This window comes from Ascaphus truei, chromosome 4, assembly GCF_040206685.1.
Source record: "Ascaphus truei isolate aAscTru1 chromosome 4, aAscTru1.hap1, whole genome shotgun sequence".
Taxonomy (NCBI): Eukaryota; Metazoa; Chordata; class Amphibia; order Anura; family Ascaphidae; genus Ascaphus; species Ascaphus truei.
Genome location: NC_134486.1, coordinates 312,372,341 through 312,393,909, shown reverse-complemented (window position 1 = coordinate 312,393,909; position 21,569 = coordinate 312,372,341). Strand labels below are relative to the sequence as shown.

Below are 21,569 nucleotides of genomic sequence, written 5' to 3'. Positions count from 1 at the left end.
AAACCAGTCTATGGAAGCCTCAGGTAAGACTGACTTGGTTATCTGCAGCATCCCTCGTTGCTCTAGCAGCCGCAGGACATCCTCCGATTTCTCTCTGTAAAACGACTCGCCAGAATAGTCATCAAAATGTACACCAAGGCGCTGAAAAGAGCAAGAGGAGACCAAGGCTCATCACATGTTGTACCCAATAAAGCCACATTCAAGTTACAGGATATATTGACAAGGGGGAAATTTGGGGTTTCTGCTCACGTGCCGTCGGTTATTCTAGAGTTATGCTTTGGGAACTAATCAAAATGGTTTTTATATCCGTAAATCCTTTTGTTAACCTATAGGCTGACAAGCTACATTTTACACTGGACCTGCCGACTACAACTCAGTGACGAAGTGGCAAGGTACCTTGTAGACTTTAATATACTCCTGTATACTCAGGTCTCTGAAGTTCTGCCACAGAGACAGCGCCTGCGGTTCTCCTTCCTCGAGCTTCCTCAGAAACTCCTGGGCCGATAACTGAACATTTTCCTCCTGCTCCGCTGCTGCATTGATCTTCACATATACCTGAGGATGCAAAGCAACTAAATACTCAGCAAATACGAAGCGGATCGGGAAGTCAGCTAATGAGAAGGCTCTATTTTCATTTGTTTAGTGACCTTATTTTGTAAGGCCGCGGGCATGGTCAGCGCTTGGCCGCTGACCCGCGCCCACGATTGTCAGTGAGCCCCTGCAGCCGCCATGAGAGCGGCTTTAGCAGGGGCTCGCGCACGCTTCACAGGCGTGCGGAGGCGTAGCAGACAAATTTTTTTCCGTTTCAGCGCTGAGCGGAGGGCCGGTCACGTGAGTGGTTTGCCCAATGACGGCGAACCAGCTCCGTGACGTCACTGGCCCGCCCATCGACACGCCCCCGGACGGCGCTCGTAGTAAGGCCAGGGAAAGCACCCGCTTTCCCTCAGCCTCCGCACGGGAGAAATTTCTATGGACTCAGCCTAAGAATGGCTGCCTGTTACACAGCTCTTAAATCTGCTGAATGCAGGCGAACAGAACTCTCCCAGACTGTGCTTAACAGGCCCTCTGCTGGTAGGCGAGGAGAAGTCAGGCAGGCGCCATCATTATAGATCTTAAAATACTTTAATAACAGTTCCTGTTTCACACGGAGGAGCTACAGTACTTTGTCGCTCGAAGTGACTTTTCTTCCTCCTTTTGTTTTAATGCATGCTTTTCATGTTATTTATACACACTTGTGCATATGTTTAGCCAGCCCTGGCATTACATACTGTATGTAAAGTTCACCTTGCAGTGTGCTCGCTTCCGTTTTTTGGTGCACTTATTACTGGTACAAGGGGAGTGCCACCCGATTGCGTATATTGGCCAAAACATAAGCAAGTGACTACCGGAGCAGCATTAATCGGATCTTTCAACTACTTTTCCTGCTTTCTTTCACTTTGCAAGCAAATGGATATTGAATGAAATTACATGTATATTTAATTTCCTTTGCTTGATGGTCGTCTGCGGATTTGAAATCCATCATTAATTTATATTTTCTAAGGAACATACCACTGAACAAGATCTGTTTACAGGGTTTGAGAGAGGTGTCACTTGTGAAAAAAAGAAGGGAGTTCAACTTCTTTCCTTTTTCACCAAATAAAAATACCACTTGTGAGCACATTCATATGTCTCAGACAGGTCTGCAACCCTGCTTCTCACCATTATCTCCTAGCCTACAGTGCTTCCACTGCAGCAAGGGATTTGCGGTAATGAAATGCAATAAGCACAGTGTCACCTTTTGGCTCAAATCCATTTTAACATGGACCCCTATAAGCTTATGTCTGCCACATCACACAGCTTTTCAGCACAGGCTGGGTTAAAGAAGTGGGCAAAAAGGGGCTATCCCAATGAGGTCTTGATGGGTGGGTTTTTGCCCAGTAGCTCATACCTTATGGGTACCTTTGCCTATTATGGACTTCATTGCAGACTCGTACTCACTTACTCTAATCATTTGTTATTATTAGTCACAATTTCTGTGTCTCTATTTTTGCGTGACTAAATGAGAGAGATATATAGAATATATATATATATATATATATATATATATATATATATATCTCCTGCACTCGAGCGCCTATACTTTACATTTTTGTACATGAGTTAAATAAGTGCATAGCACACATGTATGGTTGATTCTTCCAGACTGACTTGTAATTATAAAGGTACTTAGCAAAGCCTCCTCCATGTTCTCTACTTACAGATACACAACCACATGATGCATTGGATCAGGTGTGGCCAACACCCGTCCTCAAGGGCCATCAACGGGTTGGGGATTCAGAATGTTCCTGCCTCAGCACAGGTGGCTTAGTCATTCTGCAGGGATATCCTTGACCTGTTGGTGGCCCTTGAGGACTGGAGTTGGCCACTCCTGCATTAGGTTATGGACTGGAGTGGAGACGAAGCAATGACGCAAATAACGATTTACCACAACTCACTTCAAAAAGGTGTTGGAGGGGATTAGCTTGAAGTTTCTCCTCACAGCCAAACCTTCTGAATCCCACTCCCAAAAGGCCTGGGAACAGACAGACACATTTCAAATATTAATGAGGAACAACAAAAATATTGGAAAATAACTATGTAACCCACTTGTTGCAGGAGAGAACTGCAACACTTTGAAAAGAAAAGGGATGTATTCTACTATTCAAATTAAGTGGTTTACTAAATGTATATGTGATGTTGTTCCTCTGAGAAAATGTTTACGGTTACCCCTTTGGTAAAGCCGAACAGACTCCTTGAATGCCAAGGAGACATGGCCTCTGTGACGCTCAAGCCTAAGGCCGAGGCCATACTAGGCGCGCACGAAGTTGCGTCATGCGCGCCTGCAGCAGAGGCAATTTGTGGCCTAGGGGGAGATGTGACAGGAAGGCGTACCCGTGACATCACAGAGCTGGTTCGCCCTCATTGGCTGAACCGCTCACGTGACCTGGCCGTCGCACCACAAAATCAAATTATTTTGTCAAGCGCAAAATCGCCCGCACCATCGCCCCCTAATGTTCGCGTTACGGTAAGCATGGACGCAGCCAAGGACAAGAAGTGTCATTTAGACTTTGCTTAGCACTGCAGATGTAGTAACCTCTTCACTAATGTGCAACGTCTTGTGACCGCTCCAGCAATAATTTGTGCAGGCAAAAAGCTTTAGTTTAAAATGAACATTTCCAAGATAGGCCTGAAAACACAACAGAAAAACTGGTCAAGTTCTAATCCTTTTCTCCTTTCAATTCAAGCACTGCTGTAACACGGACGCCTGGAATCCTGCCTACAGTGACTAGTCCTTCCAATTGTGTTTTCATATTCTTTCTGTGTCGGAATCAAATCAAAATAATAATAATAATAAACAATAATGTTGGGAGAAGGAATTCAATCCCAAAAAGAATACTGTCCCTAAAGATCGCTACTAAGAAGGGGAGTAGGCAGGGAAGAGACCCCAATTAGATGCACTCGCAAATGCTCCCCTTTTTAGGAGAGATCTTCAGGGGTGGTATTCTTTTTGTGATTAATTATTTCCCCTAGTGCACCCATCTATCCACCCAATCGAGGTTTGGGTGGGTCTCACTCTCCCCCCTACTCAGAGAGGGACTGTATGTAACACAAAGACCAGCCTTAAGATCTTTTGACAAAACCATAAAATACATTTAGATTAATTATAATTTCATCTACTCAACCTATTTTATATGGCTGGTGACGGGCAGTGATAAATAGGTACTGAAAAATATGGCTCTATGCATTTGGTCCTCTTGTAAACGCTAAGATACATTTGTCACACTGTAACGGTCCTGTTAGTGAAGAATGGTGATGGTTATTGCCTCGGTATTGGCAATTCAAATGTCTGATTCCTATTAGTGAGCACCACTTTTTGCCTGAAGTGTGTAATGAAACATACCGAACTGCAGGCCCCAGTCACCAAGGTAGTTTATTCGCACAACTTCATTTCCAAGCGCTTGCTTTAGGTTAGCAATAAAATTTCCTGGTAGGGTAAAAGGGAAAAAGAAAAGTTTAGAGGACTTATTCCAAAACTGCAAATGATGGATAACAGTATCCTGTGGCACATACGTGTGTATTCCACCTGAAGAAGGGATTTCCCCGAAACATTGTGCATTAGGCCTGCCGCATTAAAAAGCCTTAAATGTCTATTTGCCTTTTGTCACGGAGTTTGAGTGCCAAAGGATACGGTTCTCTATTGAAGTCTATGGAGCGATTTCTGCTGGGATTCTCGCTTTCCTGCTTGAGCACCAACCACCACTTGGAAAGGAGTGGAGCATGCCCGCCATCTTTGGGACCTTTGAATTATTCCAAGACTGTTCATTCACTTACTGTAGTGTGTGAGGCAGTGCAATGTATTAAAAGGCCACCTGGAACGCCTAATATTTCTGATCTATATTCAGTCATATGGACCTTGACACATCGCACTGACCACTTTGATGTTGGAGGGGCATACGATTCACTAACCATGAAAAAAGTGGTTAAAATAGCAACCCACGTGGACTTTTTTTTTTTACATTTTAAGGGGGGGAAAAAAAACAAAAAACAAGAAATATTCTATTAATAAAATAATTTTTAAAAAAGGAACTCAGAATACATATGTTCGCAGAAAATGATTGCATCCAATTGATCAATAATGACATGATAGCACCGATCTTCTTGTAGCCAGAATACTACACCATAACATAGAAGTGCCCCAAAAAGAGTGTGTGAGAGTTAGATCAATACATTATTTTGTCAAATGAAATTAAGATGTCGCTTGTTGCCATTTTAAATGATCAATAAGTAGCATATAAAACAGATATTTCATGTCAGCAAAGCTATGAGAAACCATCCAGTTTGAGCGCGTCTAACACTTGAGAAAGAAATGAAACAAAAACTGCAACTCACCGATTATTGTGGAGCGCAAATGTCCAACATGAAACTTTTTGGCAATATTAGGTGAACTGCAAAATAAATAAATAATGGAATTCAGTAAACGTGTGACATTCAACTCATATTTAGTTTATTGATGTCAGGTATTCCTGCAAAAATATTACAGTAGTTACTAAAGCGTTGGTTTTTAACATGAATGTCTCGATGCATTATACTTTTAATCCTTGCTTATGATTGCCAGGGGTTGCTATTAAAAAGGAGATTCTAATGTTAAATAAAAAGCCATGGAGCCATAGATTTCAATCGACACCTTTGATCAATTTATTGGTGCCAAATATACACTGGTCTAAGTATGGTTTTGCACCATAAAAGCGTTTGTTTATGTACATTTGAAGCAGAATACAAATAGCAGTAACAAAAAAAAAAGCAACATTTATATGATGTCTGATTTGGGTTTGATTATATCTGATATCTAAACAAATAAAATACATGAAAATGCAACGCAAATAATGTCATGGTATTTTCACGTACATCTCTCATATGAAGCGTGACACAAATGAGAAAATACCGATTTCTCGGTGTCTGATCACTGATTACTTAAGGTCTGTAATATAGTGCGCGCGTGCGCTACCGTGCGCGTCAATAATAATTGACTGTGGGAGGCCAACATTGATACACAGTCGAGACGCGCGCGCGCACGGCCGTGAACGGTGGCGCGGCAGATCAGAGCCAATACAAGAAATTTGTATTTTCTCGCTGCTGCTGCCGCATCAAGTGACACCGCGAGCCAATCACAGCGCGGCCTAACGCTATGCAGTCAGAGCCGCGCGCGTCACCGCTGGCAACATACACATGAAACGTACGCGCACTATATTACAGACCTAACAAATCACAAATGTAGAGTATTTCACTATATGCCATCTTGGCATAGATTTGAAATAAGGAATTCTACGAATATCAGACATTTGTGATTAGTGTGTCCTATTTCTTTATTTAAGAGAAATACTACAAAATAAATACTGTTGTTTGAGTACCTGTAAGTTACAAGGGCATTAGCAGGGACAAATATTCTTTACATACTTTATGCCGGGGGGGAGGGGGCAACTCCAGTTCTCAAGTGCCAACAACAGGTCCGGTTTTCAGGATATCCCTCCTTCAGCACAGGACGCTCAATTAGTGGGTCAGTCAAAGATTGAGCCACCTGTGCTGAAGCAGGGATATCCTGAAAACTGGACCTGTTGGTGGCCCTTGAGGACTGGAGTTGGTCACCTCTGCTTTATGCAATTGTTTACAAATAAAGGAGAAAATCCCCCTTCTCAAAATGTTTTTCTTCCCCCTTTTAAATCCACCTTGTATTTTTACCTGGACAGGAAGCAGGGGATCCCCAGAAATTAAACGCACTATTTTCAGCTCTGGCGATCTCCTGGAGAGATACTTAGTGCAGGTAACGCTGGTAACGTCCCCTTCAGGGGAGATTAAATGGCTGTTTAAATCCCATACATGATGGGGGCCAGTGGGAAATGCTTCCTATTGGCCCGTGGCACGCCGAGGATTTAAAAAGACCATGACGTACCATCGTTACCTTTACCGATAAGTATCTCAGGAACCCCCAAAAGCATGATCCCAAGAGCCTTTTTTCATTTACCTACTGCCCCAATATATGGTACTCCAAATCCAGTAGCTCAAGCTCCCTCACCGCCCAACTTCAAAGCTTAAAACACGACAACTGCATTTTTACCCAAACCCTATAAAACTCTAACAAAGAGCTGCACCACCCGTCACTCACTGCACTTACTTACCTTATTTGATATAAAATGAGATGCCTAAATGCACCCCCCCCCCCCCCCACCACCACAATGGGCATACCAGGTACAGTATGTCAAGACAGTTTACAGTTTCACCTCCCAACTAGAGATTGGCGGATTTTCAGCTGTGGTTTTACCAAAATCCGACTCGCAGTCCAGAATCAGAAGGAGGATTGGGCATTACAAAATCTCTATCCGGGTATCGCAGAATCCGTTCCAGAGGGATTTCGTGGAATCCACCATCGGATTCCGGATTCTTAAGACATCTGGAATTCGTATCAGTGAAATATGGCTTATAGTAGAGAGAGACCTATTTTACTAGGTCTCAAGATGGGTTTGTGTGTGTATGTCCCTTCAAACCTTACACTGCTAGAACGGTTTCTCAGACTAGCAGAGGTTGTGGCTTCTAATCCCGTTTGGCCCGACACCAGTACCCCAATTCTCACAAGGTGCTTTAGATGTCAACACAATATAGTTTTTATGGAAATCATTTTAGGAGGTGTGGGATGCGAGTAATTTAAATACTTTGCATATCTCATTAGCATATCTCCCAGGTACCTCTGGCTCGTTTTTGAGCCCATGTGACTCTGCCTATGTTATTTGGAGGTAGGTTTGAGTGGATTTATATAGAACTTGAGAATGTAGTAAAATATGGGTCTCGGTCACTCTCTTGGAAACTGCCAATCTGTGGCGGAATCCCAAGCCGGCGGAAATTTCACCCATCTGTACTCTCAACAGCCTTTTTGTACCTCTCAAAATGTAAATGTTACAGATTTGTTAAAGCGTTAAGAATATGGCCGACTGCTATTTCGCACCTTGCACGGGCAGAATATTTTTATTTACATGGTGGCAGCCATGCCTGTAGAAACTTTGCAGAACATACATTTGAATACAGGCATACCCCGATTTAAGGACACTCACTTTAAGTACACTCGCGAGTAAGTACATATCGCCCAATAGGCAAACGGCAGTTCACGCATGCGCCTGTCAGCACGTCCTGAACAGCTATACCAGTTCCCTACCTGTACCGAAGCTGTGCGCAAGCGGGGAGACGATAGAGCCTGTTACAAATGCGTTATTTACTTCAGTTATGCACGTATATGACGATTGCAGTATAGTACATGCATCGATAAGTGGGAAAAAGGGAGTGCTTCACTTTAAGTACATTTTCGCTTTACAAACATGCTCCGGTCCCATTGCGTATGTTAATGCGGGGTATGCCTGTACAGTACTGGAATAAGAGCGCCTTACATTAGACATCAGGAGTAAGCAATCTACGCCCCCACGTGTTTACATGTGTGAAGCATAAGATCCACTATACATCCATGGTATTCTATACTAACGATTTGGTTAAATGCTTGGGGGGGGGGGGGTAACAAACAGAGGAACACGACTGATTGTATATCAACCAGTTAAACTAAAACGTGGGGGCGAGGGAGGCACAAAACCAATACTTATAGTATGGATTGGATATGAAATGCTTTTCAATCCGCTTGATTACAATGCAAATGGTCTACTCACCTGTATTCCACTATTGTCTTCCCTCTAGGTAACCCCGACAGCAACTCACTGTTAAACCCATATCTGGGGCCATCTTTGATTACCTGCCGCAGAACAGTCTAGAGAAGGTAAAAATGTATAAATAAAATGCACTCTCCAGTGCATAAATTACCAGAAAATTGCTCAATAACGTAATATCGTGAAACACTGATGCTAGTAAAGACTTTATTGGCCAATATTGAGAGCCAAAATAAAGGAATACCCACAAAATCGGGAAGGCCGACACCCATAACCATAATGATCATATATTCTCTCACTGATGACACCAATGTCAGCAATCCCTGCTATGTACTTACCACTTAGAGATTATGATTGCCAGGCTTTTCTATCTCCATTAAACAGATTCCAAGGTTACATAAAAAGCCATGGAGCTATAGGTTTCAGTTGACACCTTTTGTGAATCTACTGGTGCTAAAAAAAAATACCTCAGTTCAAGTTTAGATTTTTAAATGAGAAATCCAAGAGAGCAGTTTTGTTGCACATTTTCTTATATAGCATTGAAGCAGGTGGTCTCCCAAGTTGAACCCCATTCATTTCAGATTCAGGGACCCCCTGATTCTGCAGATACTTTGCCTCCGAAGTAGGTGCCAGTAGCAACTTCAGCTCAGCAAGCAGGGCTTTAAACTTTAATGCTCCTGCGTCACATGGGCTAATAGAAAGCCGCACCGATGATGTCATGGCTTCCTATTGGCCTGCAGCGCACAAAAAACTATAAAACAGCAGACATATTGTGATCCCTGGCAGCTGAGCGGCTACCGGTACCTAATTCGGAGGTAACTATTTCCGGAAGCAGGAGGTCCCCGGAGATTAAATTAATGGGTTTTTATCTCCGGAGACCCTTTGCTTCAATGCTATATTAAAAAAAAAAAAAAAACACCTCTAATATAAAAGTGGCATTTTGATATTTGCATTCGTGACAGGGTGACGAGCGCAAAGGGTTCAGATATGGGAGGTCTTGCAGGTACTGGGGAACTGATATTCATTTGTCATTTAAATTTAGGATTAAGATGGTCATGCTCGGTCTCTCTGTGTTCACCATGAACGTCAGAATGTATTAGGTTACCCACGTGTGTATAAGTATTAGTTAAGGAAAGTTATAAGTACATTTAGATATTGAGACAAGATTCAAACGTCGTTTCTAAAGTTTTTTTATTATTCTGTCATAAAACTGTCAATCTAACAGTTGATTTACGATGGCGGTGGGCTTATGTTGTTTCCCATGAGTAAAGAATGTATTTAAGTCTGAGCAAAGATTATGAAAAATCAGATTTCAACAGGTTTGGTTTGGTCCAAACGCATGAATCTCATGTTCCTGAACCAGTGGCATCAAACATATGAAATGTGGTGATGTATAGGTTCTTTTATGTTATATCCTTTTTATTTTGAGAGACTGTTCTGCATTTTATTGTAACTGGATGTTCTTGTAATATTTTTTTCTGTAATCTAAACACACACACACACACAGACACACAGACACACACACACAGACACACACACACTTAATAAGTAATGCTTTGGTCTCTGAATGAACTGTTGCACGCTCTGGAGAGAGTATTTACGTTTTCGGTCACATTTTGCTACAACGGATTGTGTGTGTTAAAGTGCATAATTTTTTTCTATAATAAACAGTGACCTGGGGCCCTGACAAATATTAATTTTACATCTAATTTGCATATCCCAGGTGGTAGCAGTGTATAGACATGATTGCAATTAAGGGGTTAATATTAACTCATTGGAGGTACCTTTGCGGAGGAGAAAAGGGAGTTGGCTAGAGTAGCCGTGTGTATTAACCCTGGTTGCATATCTAAGTCACGTGCTCACTTGTGTGCTGTTCGTGATGGTGATATATTGGAACGGATTTAGGGGAGATGTTAACTCATTTGAGGGACCTTTGCGAAGGTGAAGAATGGGACAGCTTGCGGGTTGTGTATTAACCCTTGTTCTGTAAAGGAGATATTGTCCATTTGAGGAACCCCTGTAGAGGTGAAAAGTGGTAGCGCTTGCGAGCGTGAGCATTAACCCTTATCCTGTATGCAGGCCACGTGCTCTCTGGTGGGCCGTACGTGACAGGCTGTATTATACATTAGAAAGGACACTACAAATAAAGAGGCGGCAATAACATCCTATTTACATGTGGAAAACATCCCAAACCATGACATTGCTGAAACCAACAAATTCACTACATGATATGGATAATGTCATACAGCTTTGCCCTAATACTGGCCTGCACAACATACAGCCCGTCTGGCCTCTCTGTACAGCCCGCCTGGCCTCTCTGTGCGGCCCGCGATGACTCCGGCTGGACGCCAGTTAATTAATTTAAAAAAAAAAAAAAGTTTAAAAAAATGGCGGCGATTCCTTGCGCGCATGCGCAGGGCCCGCTCCCCCCCCCCCCGCTCCCAACGGGGGACGGAGGGGGAAGTAACAAGCAAGCTCCTCTGCGGCCGCTCCCCCCCCCCTGCTCCCACCGTGGGACGAAGGGGGAAGTACCAGCCAGCTCCTCCTGCTTCCCACCGCGGCCAGCTTCCCGCGTCCCCCCGAGCTCACCTCCCGTCCCGGGATATCGGGGGCAGGAGGGGAAAGCGTCCGGCGGCAAGCTGCACCCACCCGGTCAAAGTAAGTCACTGTCACCCACCCAGTCACTGTCAACCACCCACCCACCCAGTCACTGTCACCCACCCACCCACCCAGTCACTGTCACCCTGTCAGTCACCCACCCAGTCACTGTCACCCACCCAGTCACTGTAAAGTCACTGTCACCCACCCAGTCACTGTCACCCACCCAGTCACTGTAAAGTCACTGTCACCCACCCAGTCACTGTCACCCACCCAGTCACTGTCACCCACTGTCACCCAGTCACTGTCACCCAGTCACTCTCTCCCACCCAGTCACTGTCACAGAGTCACTGTCACCCAGTCACTGTCACTCTCTCCCACCCAGTCACTGTCACCCAGTCACTGTCACCGAGTCACTGTCACCCACCCACCCAGTCACTATCACCCACCCAGTCACCGTCACCCTGTCACCCAGTCACTGTCACCCAGTCACTGTCACCCACCCAGTCACTCTCACCCACCCAGTCACTGTCAATCACCCACCCAGGCAGGCAGTCACATGTCTTTTGTTGAAAATATAAACAATAAACAGGTTGCATTGTAATGTTTTTTTCTGTATCACAATAGGAAAACAGTTAAGTAAAAGTTGCGCGCTAAAAGATATTTTTTCGTGGTAGGTGCGCAATTGGTTCGGGCGGGGGAGCGCTATGGTTTCGGGGGAGCGCTATGTGTTCGGGGGGGGGGGGCTGCTCCTTTCATTTGTCCCGGGCCCCATGATTTCTGTTGGCGGCCCTGTGGGTGATGTGAGGTGCAGGGGGGGGGGGGGGAGAGGGTAATGGGTGATGTGAGGTGCAGGGGGGGAGGGTGATGGGTGATGGAAGGTGCAGGTCATTGGAGGTGCAAGGGGGGGTGATTTGAGGTGCAAGGGGGGTGATTTGAGGTGCAAGGGGGGTGATTTGAGGTGCAAGGGGGGTGATTTGAGGTGCATGGGGGGGTGATTTGAGGTGCAAGGGGGGTGATTTGAGGTGCAAGGGGGGGTCATTGGAGGTGCATGGAGGGTGATTTGAGGTACAAGGGGGGTGATTTGAGGTACAAGGGGGTGATTTGAGGTGCATGGGAGTGATGCGAGGTGCAAGGGGGGAGAGTGATGTGAGGTGCAAGGGGGAGAGTGATGTGAGGTGCAAGGGGGGAGACTGATGTGAGGTGCAAGGGGGGAGACTGATGTGAGGTGCAAGGGGGGAGAGCGATGTGAGGTGCAAGGGGGGAGAGCGATGTGAGGTGCAAGGAGGGAGAGGGATGTGAGGTGCAGGGGGGATGTGATGTGTGTTCTGTGCAGGGGGGTATTGTGTGTTTGATGTGGAGGGGGAGTATTATGTGTGTGGGTGAGGGGGAGAGATGGGGGTATGAGAGATAGATGGGGAGTATCGCAAAGGTTGATAGTGAGGGGTTCTGGGGGAGACATGAGGATGATGATGATGAAGTGTGCTGGGGGAGATATGAGGATGGTGATGATGATGAGGTGCTGGAGGAGAGATGATGATGGTGATGATGATGGTGATGATGATTTTACCCGTGCGGCCCAATTTTTTTTTCCTTGGAGCAGTTCGGCCCTTCTCACTTTATGAGTTTGCAGGCCTGCCCTAACATAACCAATATTTTTACGGTGTTTCTGAAATGATAAATCTGTTATGGATGTGTTTTGTAGTTTAAAGGTTTTTATACACTCTGCTTCCCCCCTCTTTATCCTAAGCAGTCCCTGTTCTCCATGATTTGCAATACCATATATCTCAGGCATGCATTAAGCGTCACTCTCAGGAATGTACATTGCTCTATTTTGAGTGTCCTCCACTAGACTTGTTGCTGAAATCTTAATAGAAACCATTTCCTCAGAAGAATGGACCTCTTGTAGGACTAAACACTTGTGAATAATAAGATTAATACTGGGATCATCCAATTTTTTCCCCTCATTCAATATGTGCATCAATACAATCTGCACACTGACAACAAGTGATAGCTAAGTTGCCGATTGATCAGTGAAGATTCGGCTCGGGGGTTCACTAAAATCACTGTTAGTGCTGCGAAAGAGTACCCAAGATGCAAAGTGTCACGATGACACCAACTTTTATCAACACATTTATATTTCTGGGTACTTGATTGAATAGAACAAGTTGCAAAATAAATTGTGATTTATTTCCTTAATAGACAAACACACGACATCTGCAGAATACACTGAAAACAACACTCACTGGGATAAGGGAACGAAAGAAATTGTCCTTGGAACGAAAGAAATTGTCCTTTGCTTGCAAGCGCCAGAAATGCAACCTTGGTTTTAAAAGTCCTGTGGTTATGTTGTTATTAACCCCTTCACTCCTGGACTGGTTGCTGCTGGGCTGGAACAAAGTCTTGCATCTTTACATTATGGATTAAAATTCAGGAATCACACTGGGGATGCCTGGTGAGCCACAGTTATAGACTGCCAATGCTATCTTTAACATGTGGATCCAATCCCCTCGTGGGAACAAAAAAAACCACGAATAGCCAAGTTACCCACAGTTCATAAGACCGGTCAAAAGGCCTGTCTGGTGGGTCAGGTTGACGCCCATGCCACTTAGCATACCTGGGCTACACCCATAACTTGGTGCCGCTCAGTCTGATTTTTGACCAATAAATGTCAATAGACTGGCATCTGTGATACCTCAGAATGCCGGCCGTGTATAACTTATGGGTATCTGGGTCTTTTCATAACTGACACCCTTTTAGACAGGGAAACTCTAAATCTGTGAGACCCCTTTTGAGGCTCCGTCATAAAAATACCTACAGCTCATTGAGACCCCTTTGAAGCTCCGTCATAAAAATACCTACAGCTCATTGAAAAGCCGATTTCTATACTGCCATCATGTGTCGGTTAGAGGGTATGGCGAGCAATGCATTTTGTCTTTTAACATGGCAGCCAGGGAATGGCTTGTAAATGGGGGACAAAATGTCTGAGACAGGGCAACCACAGTAATGCATAGCAAATCAGGTATTAACCCCTTTCTCCCCGTCACACAAAGGTCTGTGTGGAAGATCATGTGACCAGGCAGGCACTAGATACAATTGGTGCACTGCTAGAGAGGGCAAAAGGGGTGTGCCAGAGCCCGTCTCAGAAGAGGAAGGGGATGTGATTTTGTAAATGGTTGCTATAGAAACAAAAATGCTTGTTACATTATAATACATTCAAAATGTCTTACTTTTTTTTTTTAAATGCTGCAAGACTTTTTTCATAGTACAGAACTGATTAAAAAAAAAAAAAAAACACCACATGTAGGATATTGCTTTAATGCAATAACCTGATTTGCTTCCTCGTTCAAACTCACACTAATTTTATTCAACCATACAGGTAGGAAAGATGTATTAGGAACGTAATCTGAAAGGTTAGCAAAGAGGGTTGACATTCCCATGGAATCTGTAACCAAATAGCGTTTCATTGTGTTTCTGCGAAGGTCAGTGTCGGTAGGGGAAATTATACATGAAGACTCACCTCTGCTAACAAATCCCTCCTGATTTGAAAGGTTACTGTTCCCCGGCCAGTGGCAATTTCACTAATCACCGAGTCACAGACTAGCTAGAACAAGGATATACAGCAAAAAGTCAGCACGTGAAGGTGTGTTTGTACAGGCAAACAAGAGAGATGTGCTACAGTAGAGGCAGCGATTATTCTAACACAAACCAGTGGCAATTCCCCAAAAGACCCAGGTACACCGAGGTACATTCTGAATACATGCCTTAAACTTTCCTTAAACTAGCCCCAGCATTTCTGCATTGATTAATGGCCTATCAGATTAACAGTGGGGGTCCCTGGCAGTCCCATTCAAACTGAATTGGACTGCCAGGGATCCCTGCTGTGTTAATCCTATGGGTCGTTAGTCAATGCAGAAATGCCTTAAACGTGCCTCAAACTAGCCCAGAACATACCCAGCACATACCCTGAATGTAACCCGGCTAGTTTAAAGCAAATGTTAGAATAAGCGTTGCCTCTACTGTATTGTGGCCAGTTATAAAGGTGGTCATCTTTCAAAGACTGACATCACACGTGCTGGAAGGCAGCATAGCCAAACGTGCTTTTACCAAGGCCAACGATACGATTTTTATACAAAATAATGAATGACTCGTCATCATATATTTCCCTTTTTGCAACAGAAATTGTATTTGGTTTAGTTCCAGTTTCAATATGGACTATTCTGCACGGAGGGTTCCACTGCAAACAAATATAAAATGCATGTGTTTAAACAATTATCCTGGTATATTGTGTTAATGCCGAAGTACTGTTTTGTCCCTGGATCTTGTGCAGTTTCAGCTGTTTTTTCAGGTGGGCCGTCACATGAATGCTTAAAGACATTAGAAAGAGCCCAGGTTTCTCCTTCCTGTTTCCCTTTGTTGTAGATCAGCGCCTTTGGCTACTTAGTCCGGCACGAAAGGGTCAGTGTAACTTGTTGTACAATTACGTTTCAGATTTATAAATAAAATATGGTCATTTGTTATAAGAACACAATGGTCTAGAGGACACACAATACCCCGGGTGGGGATTAACAGGGAATCAAATCAGACATTAAGAGTCAAATAATTAAGCCTCACGAATTTAATTTATAATAAAGTGTTGCTATTTATTAAGGGCATCCTTACAGTATATGGGATGAGGACCGCTACATCTATTTAATTGTGTGTTTCAAATTATTATTATTATTATTATTATTATTATTATTATTGTTTTGTACGTGCCCATCTCAATATCTGAATAAATATCTGACTGATAGCGTTATCCACCTTTCATAATATTCTATGAACATGTATGTGCAGAAAAGTGTCTTGTCCGGCTGCAGGCTCGGTGAAGAACAATCTCCTGTTCTGCAAGATAGTTTAAGTGAAATATCTACAAAGTAGTACATGTTAGAAATGTATTTCACACGTCTTACACATTTTTGAGAACAGTTCATTTGGCTATTTTAAAAAAAAAACGACACACATTCCATTTTAAAATACAGTGACAGAACTGTTGCAAGTGTGCACATTGTCATTGCATTGTGACAGAAGCCACTACCTTCCCGGCAAGTTCTTGGGCTCTCTCCTGGTGGTGAGGTTTGGCATTGCAAGGGCCATCTGCTAGTACAGAAGCCACAAAACACTGGAAATCTGCTGACCCCCTGGGAGAGAAGGAGGCAGCATTCAATACAAATAAACAGCACATCGCAATGTAACACCGACTTCTAAACGGCGGTTTGTGCGCCGATTACAATCTCTAAGCACTTATGATGTCCTATCACCCATCCATTTCCCCTTCATTAACATATTATCTGTGAAATACGCTTCTAAATCCCTCCAACAAGTCACATGGAAAATACTCCCATAATAGTGAGTTTGTGAACCCTAAGGGTCTTATTCAACATTAATGAACACAGAATTCCAGCAAGCTCTATCCCCAGAACACACACACGAGTTCTGAGCGTGGTCAATGTATACAACAAAAGACAAAAATACCCAATACTACATCCAATGTGACAAAATACGTAGTATTCACAGTTAGTGTTAGGACCTGCTTACTGGTCATGCCGTGAGAAATACTAACATTGACGTATTTAACTATGTATTTTGTCACATTGGATGTAGCATTGGGTATTTTTGTCTTTTGTTGCCTTATTCAATATGCACCAAAGCAGCCATCTCAATGCCCATAATGGCTGCTGTAAAGTATACTAAATTACCCGTTCTAAAATGTGGGAGGATAAAAAGGTAAAGGAAAAAATATGTGGAAATGGAAAAATATAGGAGACAAGGACTGTCTGTGCAGCCAACACAAGTCGCATGTAAACAGCAGCAACGCCGCCTTTCAGGCGGAAGAAACGTCCACATAGAACGTGAAACGTATCTGCTGTTAGTCCTAATAAATCTGCTATAAAATATACTCCTAATTTTTTTTTTTAATTCCTGTAATTAACCATGAGGATGTACTTATTTTTTTTAAATATGAACACTACCGGAGTTATATTAAAATAACATCATTGTAATATCTAAATGTCCTTCTCCTGAGTCGGGAGGCAGCCAGTTTTGGTTTGTGATGAGCAAGGCTGAAGCTCATTGACATTGATGTATAGTCACTTCAGCTCTAGTGAAGTCTAAACTTTCAGGAGAACAAGAGGAGACACACGACAGGCTTGCAGATAAAGTGATTATTAAGAAATAACATCACAATTCAGATGACTTTCCCCAGACTCCTGAAAAGAAAATTGCAATAATACATGTCCTATTATGCAGCTACACTAATTTAGAAGTACACTAATTTAGAAGTACACTAATTTAGAAGTACACTAATTTCATATGTCAGCATGTTAAAATAGTTTAGCATGCCTTTAAGTGTAAGTGTTGTGTGGGCTAGACCCCCCAGGAGTGGCCGGCTCCAGTGCTCACGGGCCACCAACAGGTAAGGTTTTAAAGCTATCCCTGCTTCAGCACAGGTGGCTGTTGACTGAGCCACCTATGCTGAAGCAGGGATATTCTTAAAACATGACCTCTTGGTGGCCCTTGTGGACTTGAGTTGGCCACTCCTGGGTTAGACCCTTTATATATTTAAAAAAATAAAAATAAAATCAGAAATAAAAATCACATTTATTATTATGAATCAGAATTGGTTATCCTTACTGTCCAGTTCTATGTAGCCATTTCCATTTATTTTCAAATCTAAACAAAGACGCACTAAATAGATGAGTACAGATACAAATGTAACACTCGCTGATACATCTCCATAGAAACGCACGAGGCTTAAATGGCAAAGGCCAGGAGAGTTAGATTCTGGATCTTTTTTAAAGAGTAAAAGGTGAATGATGCATAACAAGAGAATTTTTTTTTTTACCCTTTTTTGGAGACTGGAATTGCTCGAATGGATCGGACTACTTTTTCCAATGGTAACCCCAAAACTCGTGAAACCTAAAAAGACAAGACAGAGACCAGGTCACGCCGTGCGATGCCCATCACAGTACATCCTTATGTTCAGGTCGAAATCAACACATTTTATCTAAAGATGAATATATTGCCACGCTGTTAGTTCAAAAACACACACAGTCCCTGCAAGCTCAAAACCCAAACCCACTACAGACATACACATAGGGATCAATAGGAGTGCTATTTAAGTTCACCCATCCCACTTTACTGCAGGGCCTGCACCCTGCCAATTAAACGGTTATCCGTGACATGGTTGCAGGCTTAAAATGCTTTGGCCAAAGGATTGACTAATGACCCTTACTTATGAGAAGTAGAGATAGTACTTAACTTTACACTCTCAGTTTATTGAACAGCCCCCTTAAACTAGTGAAGCTTCGAATTTTCGACAACATTTTCTTATGTAGATATGGGCACCTACATTTTCTGTAGCATTTAGTTCTTTCAAATCTAAGGCTGTCTCGCATTTTAATCTGGTCTGTAACTGTTTAATACGCCCATAATATATATTATCTTTTACTGTGCATGCAATGTCTTGTATATAATGTATACCCTGCTCATTATGTAACTGTATTTGTAAACATGTATTATTTGTCTTAACTCTGTGCCCAGGACATACTTGAAAACGAGAGGTAACTCTCAATGTATTACTTCCTGGTAAAATATTTTATAAATAAATACATTTATTGTTCCTCAAAGACCAACATTACAAAGTAACCAAACTGTATTGATAAGTGCAACTGCGCATGTTAAAAGGTACCTTGTGACAAGGTTTTCAGTGTGATTCGGAAACAACTAAAGAAAGACCAACATAGGAGGAAATAAAAGACGATATTTGTTGCTTGGGATAACAAAATGTAAGCCCATTTTACATTAACAAGCATTTGGAAGCTATACGAAAACTCATTAATGTAAACACTTGCTAGCCTGTTAAACACAAGGTTTCACAACCACCAGATGTGTCCATACATTCCCCTCTACATATTAATGGCAGTAACACAGCTACTTTATGACCACGATAACATTTCATTATGTACAGTAAGCTAAGCATTCAGTGGAATGCAATATGGAAATATTTAGCAAAGGTGTTTATTTTTACTTTTCAAGGGGGGGAAATAAAACACATACATTAGCAGGCACTCCAGGGACTTGTGAAAAGTATTTATTGTGATAAATAAATCACATCAACGTTTCGGTTCTTTTTCCAGATACCGAAATCTTGAAGAAAGTCCAGAGAGAGGACCGAAGTATTGACGGGATTTATCATAATAAAATACTTTACACAAGTACCTGGAGTGCCAACCTTTTCTATCCACGGTGAACACCCTTTTCTGCAGCACCCAGGCAAGTTCCCATGATATTTGTGAGTGCCCGTCATTTACATATGACAAGTAAATCACCGGAGTGATCGAATATACCAACACAGCAACTGAAAAACAAACAAAAAAGGAGGTCATTTATTGATCCAAAATGCAGACAAAAATCCTGACGTTTCGGCCCCCTGGGGGACCTTTCACAAGGGTTATATAAAAAAAACAGCGGAAAAATCAAAACAGCAGGGGGGGAGGGGTGACATTGAATGTGGAAGGTAGTTAGGGGTGTATTCCCACGGCAATCAGTATAGTACTCTAGGTCTTGCAGAGGCCCCGCACTCATCTCCAAGACATTTAAAGTAAATGCCGGGGGTTCGCGCGAAGTCTCTGTAACCTACTTACCGGGTTTCAGTAGTTTGTTGTGCCACGCCGCCGTGACGTCACAAGACCCCACAGCGTCATTTGACGCTGCGTTGCCATGGCAACGGGGTCATGTGACATCACGCCCGGCGTCATTTGACACCGGTCAAACAGTAAGGGGGACGGGAGCAGGCAGGGGGGCGCAGCTCAAAAAGTTTGCGCTCCCCTGCTCTAGGAGGAAACTAGCAGTCAAAAGATAGAGGTTCCACAATAATAAACAGGCATTTAGAGGTATGAAAAATGTAAGACCTCTACTTTTGCCTCTCGGACTTAAAACTATAGCTGAGGCTGGGGCCCGAGTGCCTCTTAATAACTTACTTGGCCACACGACAGGAAGAATACAGACACAGTATGGGTGATACAACTAGTTTATTGGCACATTACTGACTCTAGTACCTTTCTACAATCCATAAATAACGCTGTGCGGATGTGAGCCAGTGTAAGTGGTGTAGTAGCCACCCAATCCTGGGTATGTTGGCTTATGATGGTGCCGGCCACACGGTGGAAGCCTGTGTTGTACTGAACCTATTGCAGGCCTGATCTTCAAAAAAGGATGTTGCTTCGGTACCACTATGCTTTTATAGCCATTGAGGGTCCCCTCCAGCAGCGATTGGTGGATCTCTCTCTCTCCAGCCGCCAAGAGCACTCTCTGCAGACCTTGACCGATAGCATTCAGGTCCGCGCAGATCTGACCCAACATGGCCACCACCCTTCCTAAAGTCTCCTCTCCCTCACAGTCCCTCCTCTTACATGGCCATTATTATTCGCTGCTCTCATGCCCATAACACATTGGAGAGAAACCTGCCAGGGGGCAGCGAGAGTGTGTGAGCTCATCACACAGGGGGTTACAAAAATATCAAAAGGTAACAATTCAAGGCATAATGACCTCAAATTAAGTCCAGGATATAGATGTGCCACATATAAAAAAAATATACAAATAAACTTTCAAATAAGTTTGTAAAGGTTCAATACTTTAACAACCAACAGTGTGGGGGCGGCATCACTACTTTCAAATAAATTCTCCACAAGCCATATGATAAAAGGGCATATACTGTAGGGCTGGTATGTGGAATATAACAATATAATAATTCTGGTGTGGAGTATAATAATTAATGCACAAAATATGATATGTGACAATTGCAGTGGGCTGTTAACCAAGCACAACCTAACATCGGTAACCGACTGTGGCAGCACACCATAGACCTGGTAGATAATTCACACATTGTAGGAGACCCAGATAGAGAAAATATAAAAGGGTTGTAATATTTACTGGGGACCAGACCAAAGTTAAACGCAGTTGTTGGATCATCACATTTTTAGGTATTATACAATATACAATCCAGTAAGGAGACAATTTAAAAATACCATAAGAGTAACAGAGGTCGGATAGGGCATATTGTCCGCACGGTTAGTACAGTATAATAATGTACCTGGTCTCAGGTCAGGGGTGCATGTCAGAAATGAATGCTTAAATACCACAAAAGTCATCTAAACTCAGCAGTTCTGACATAGTGACTATTATACTGAACAGGTTCTCTGCCACGACATTCGAAGTAATGCTCTTAAGAAAAGACAACATAGAGGGAGCATGGTCCCCACAGAAATGAACAAACTTTGAAAAGCACCAGAAGTCTCAATTCAAAAGAATCAGTGCAAAGTGTATAACATCCATAATTCAAGTTTAGGAAATACATTTGCTGTATTTCTGAAATATCCATGCCAGAATGAGAATGTACAGTATAAGGTCACATCACAGACAGTTCAATGCTTGGTTATCATTTATATAAAGGCAAGTGCACATACCGTACAGAATACAATTCAAACACTTCACCCAAAAACTGGTTCAATGAAGAAAACACAGCACTGTAGAAAATATGATCAAATATATATTGTCCATAAACAAAATGAAAATTTTATCCACGGTGGGATTATCTCATCAGAGCAGTGTTCAGTGATGGGGACAAATGTATGTGTGTGTGTGTGTGTGTGTGTGTGTGTGTGTGTGTGTGTGTGTGTGTGTGTGTGTGTGTATATGTGTGTGTATGTGTATGTG

At 42.9% G+C, this 21,569-nt stretch overlaps 1 protein-coding gene across 1 annotated transcript in view; it reads right to left on the bottom strand.

The window, feature by feature from the left end:
* The window catches only part of RARS2 (arginyl-tRNA synthetase 2, mitochondrial), a 39,473-nt gene that overhangs the window by 16,855 nt on the left and 1,049 nt on the right, over positions 1 to 21,569 (bottom strand). Inside the window, exons 2-10 of the mRNA XM_075597851.1 lie at positions 17,698 to 17,771; positions 15,892 to 15,994; positions 14,335 to 14,418; positions 8,220 to 8,317; positions 4,909 to 4,964; positions 3,920 to 4,003; positions 2,475 to 2,551; positions 397 to 555; positions 35 to 141 (exon numbers count right to left, since the gene is read on the bottom strand). Of these exons, the coding sequence (XP_075453966.1) occupies positions 35 to 141; positions 397 to 555; positions 2,475 to 2,551; positions 3,920 to 4,003; positions 4,909 to 4,964; positions 8,220 to 8,317; positions 14,335 to 14,418; positions 15,892 to 15,994; positions 17,698 to 17,771 (842 nt within the window). The remainder of the gene's footprint in view (positions 1 to 34; positions 142 to 396; positions 556 to 2,474; positions 2,552 to 3,919; positions 4,004 to 4,908; positions 4,965 to 8,219; positions 8,318 to 14,334; positions 14,419 to 15,891; positions 15,995 to 17,697; positions 17,772 to 21,569) is intronic.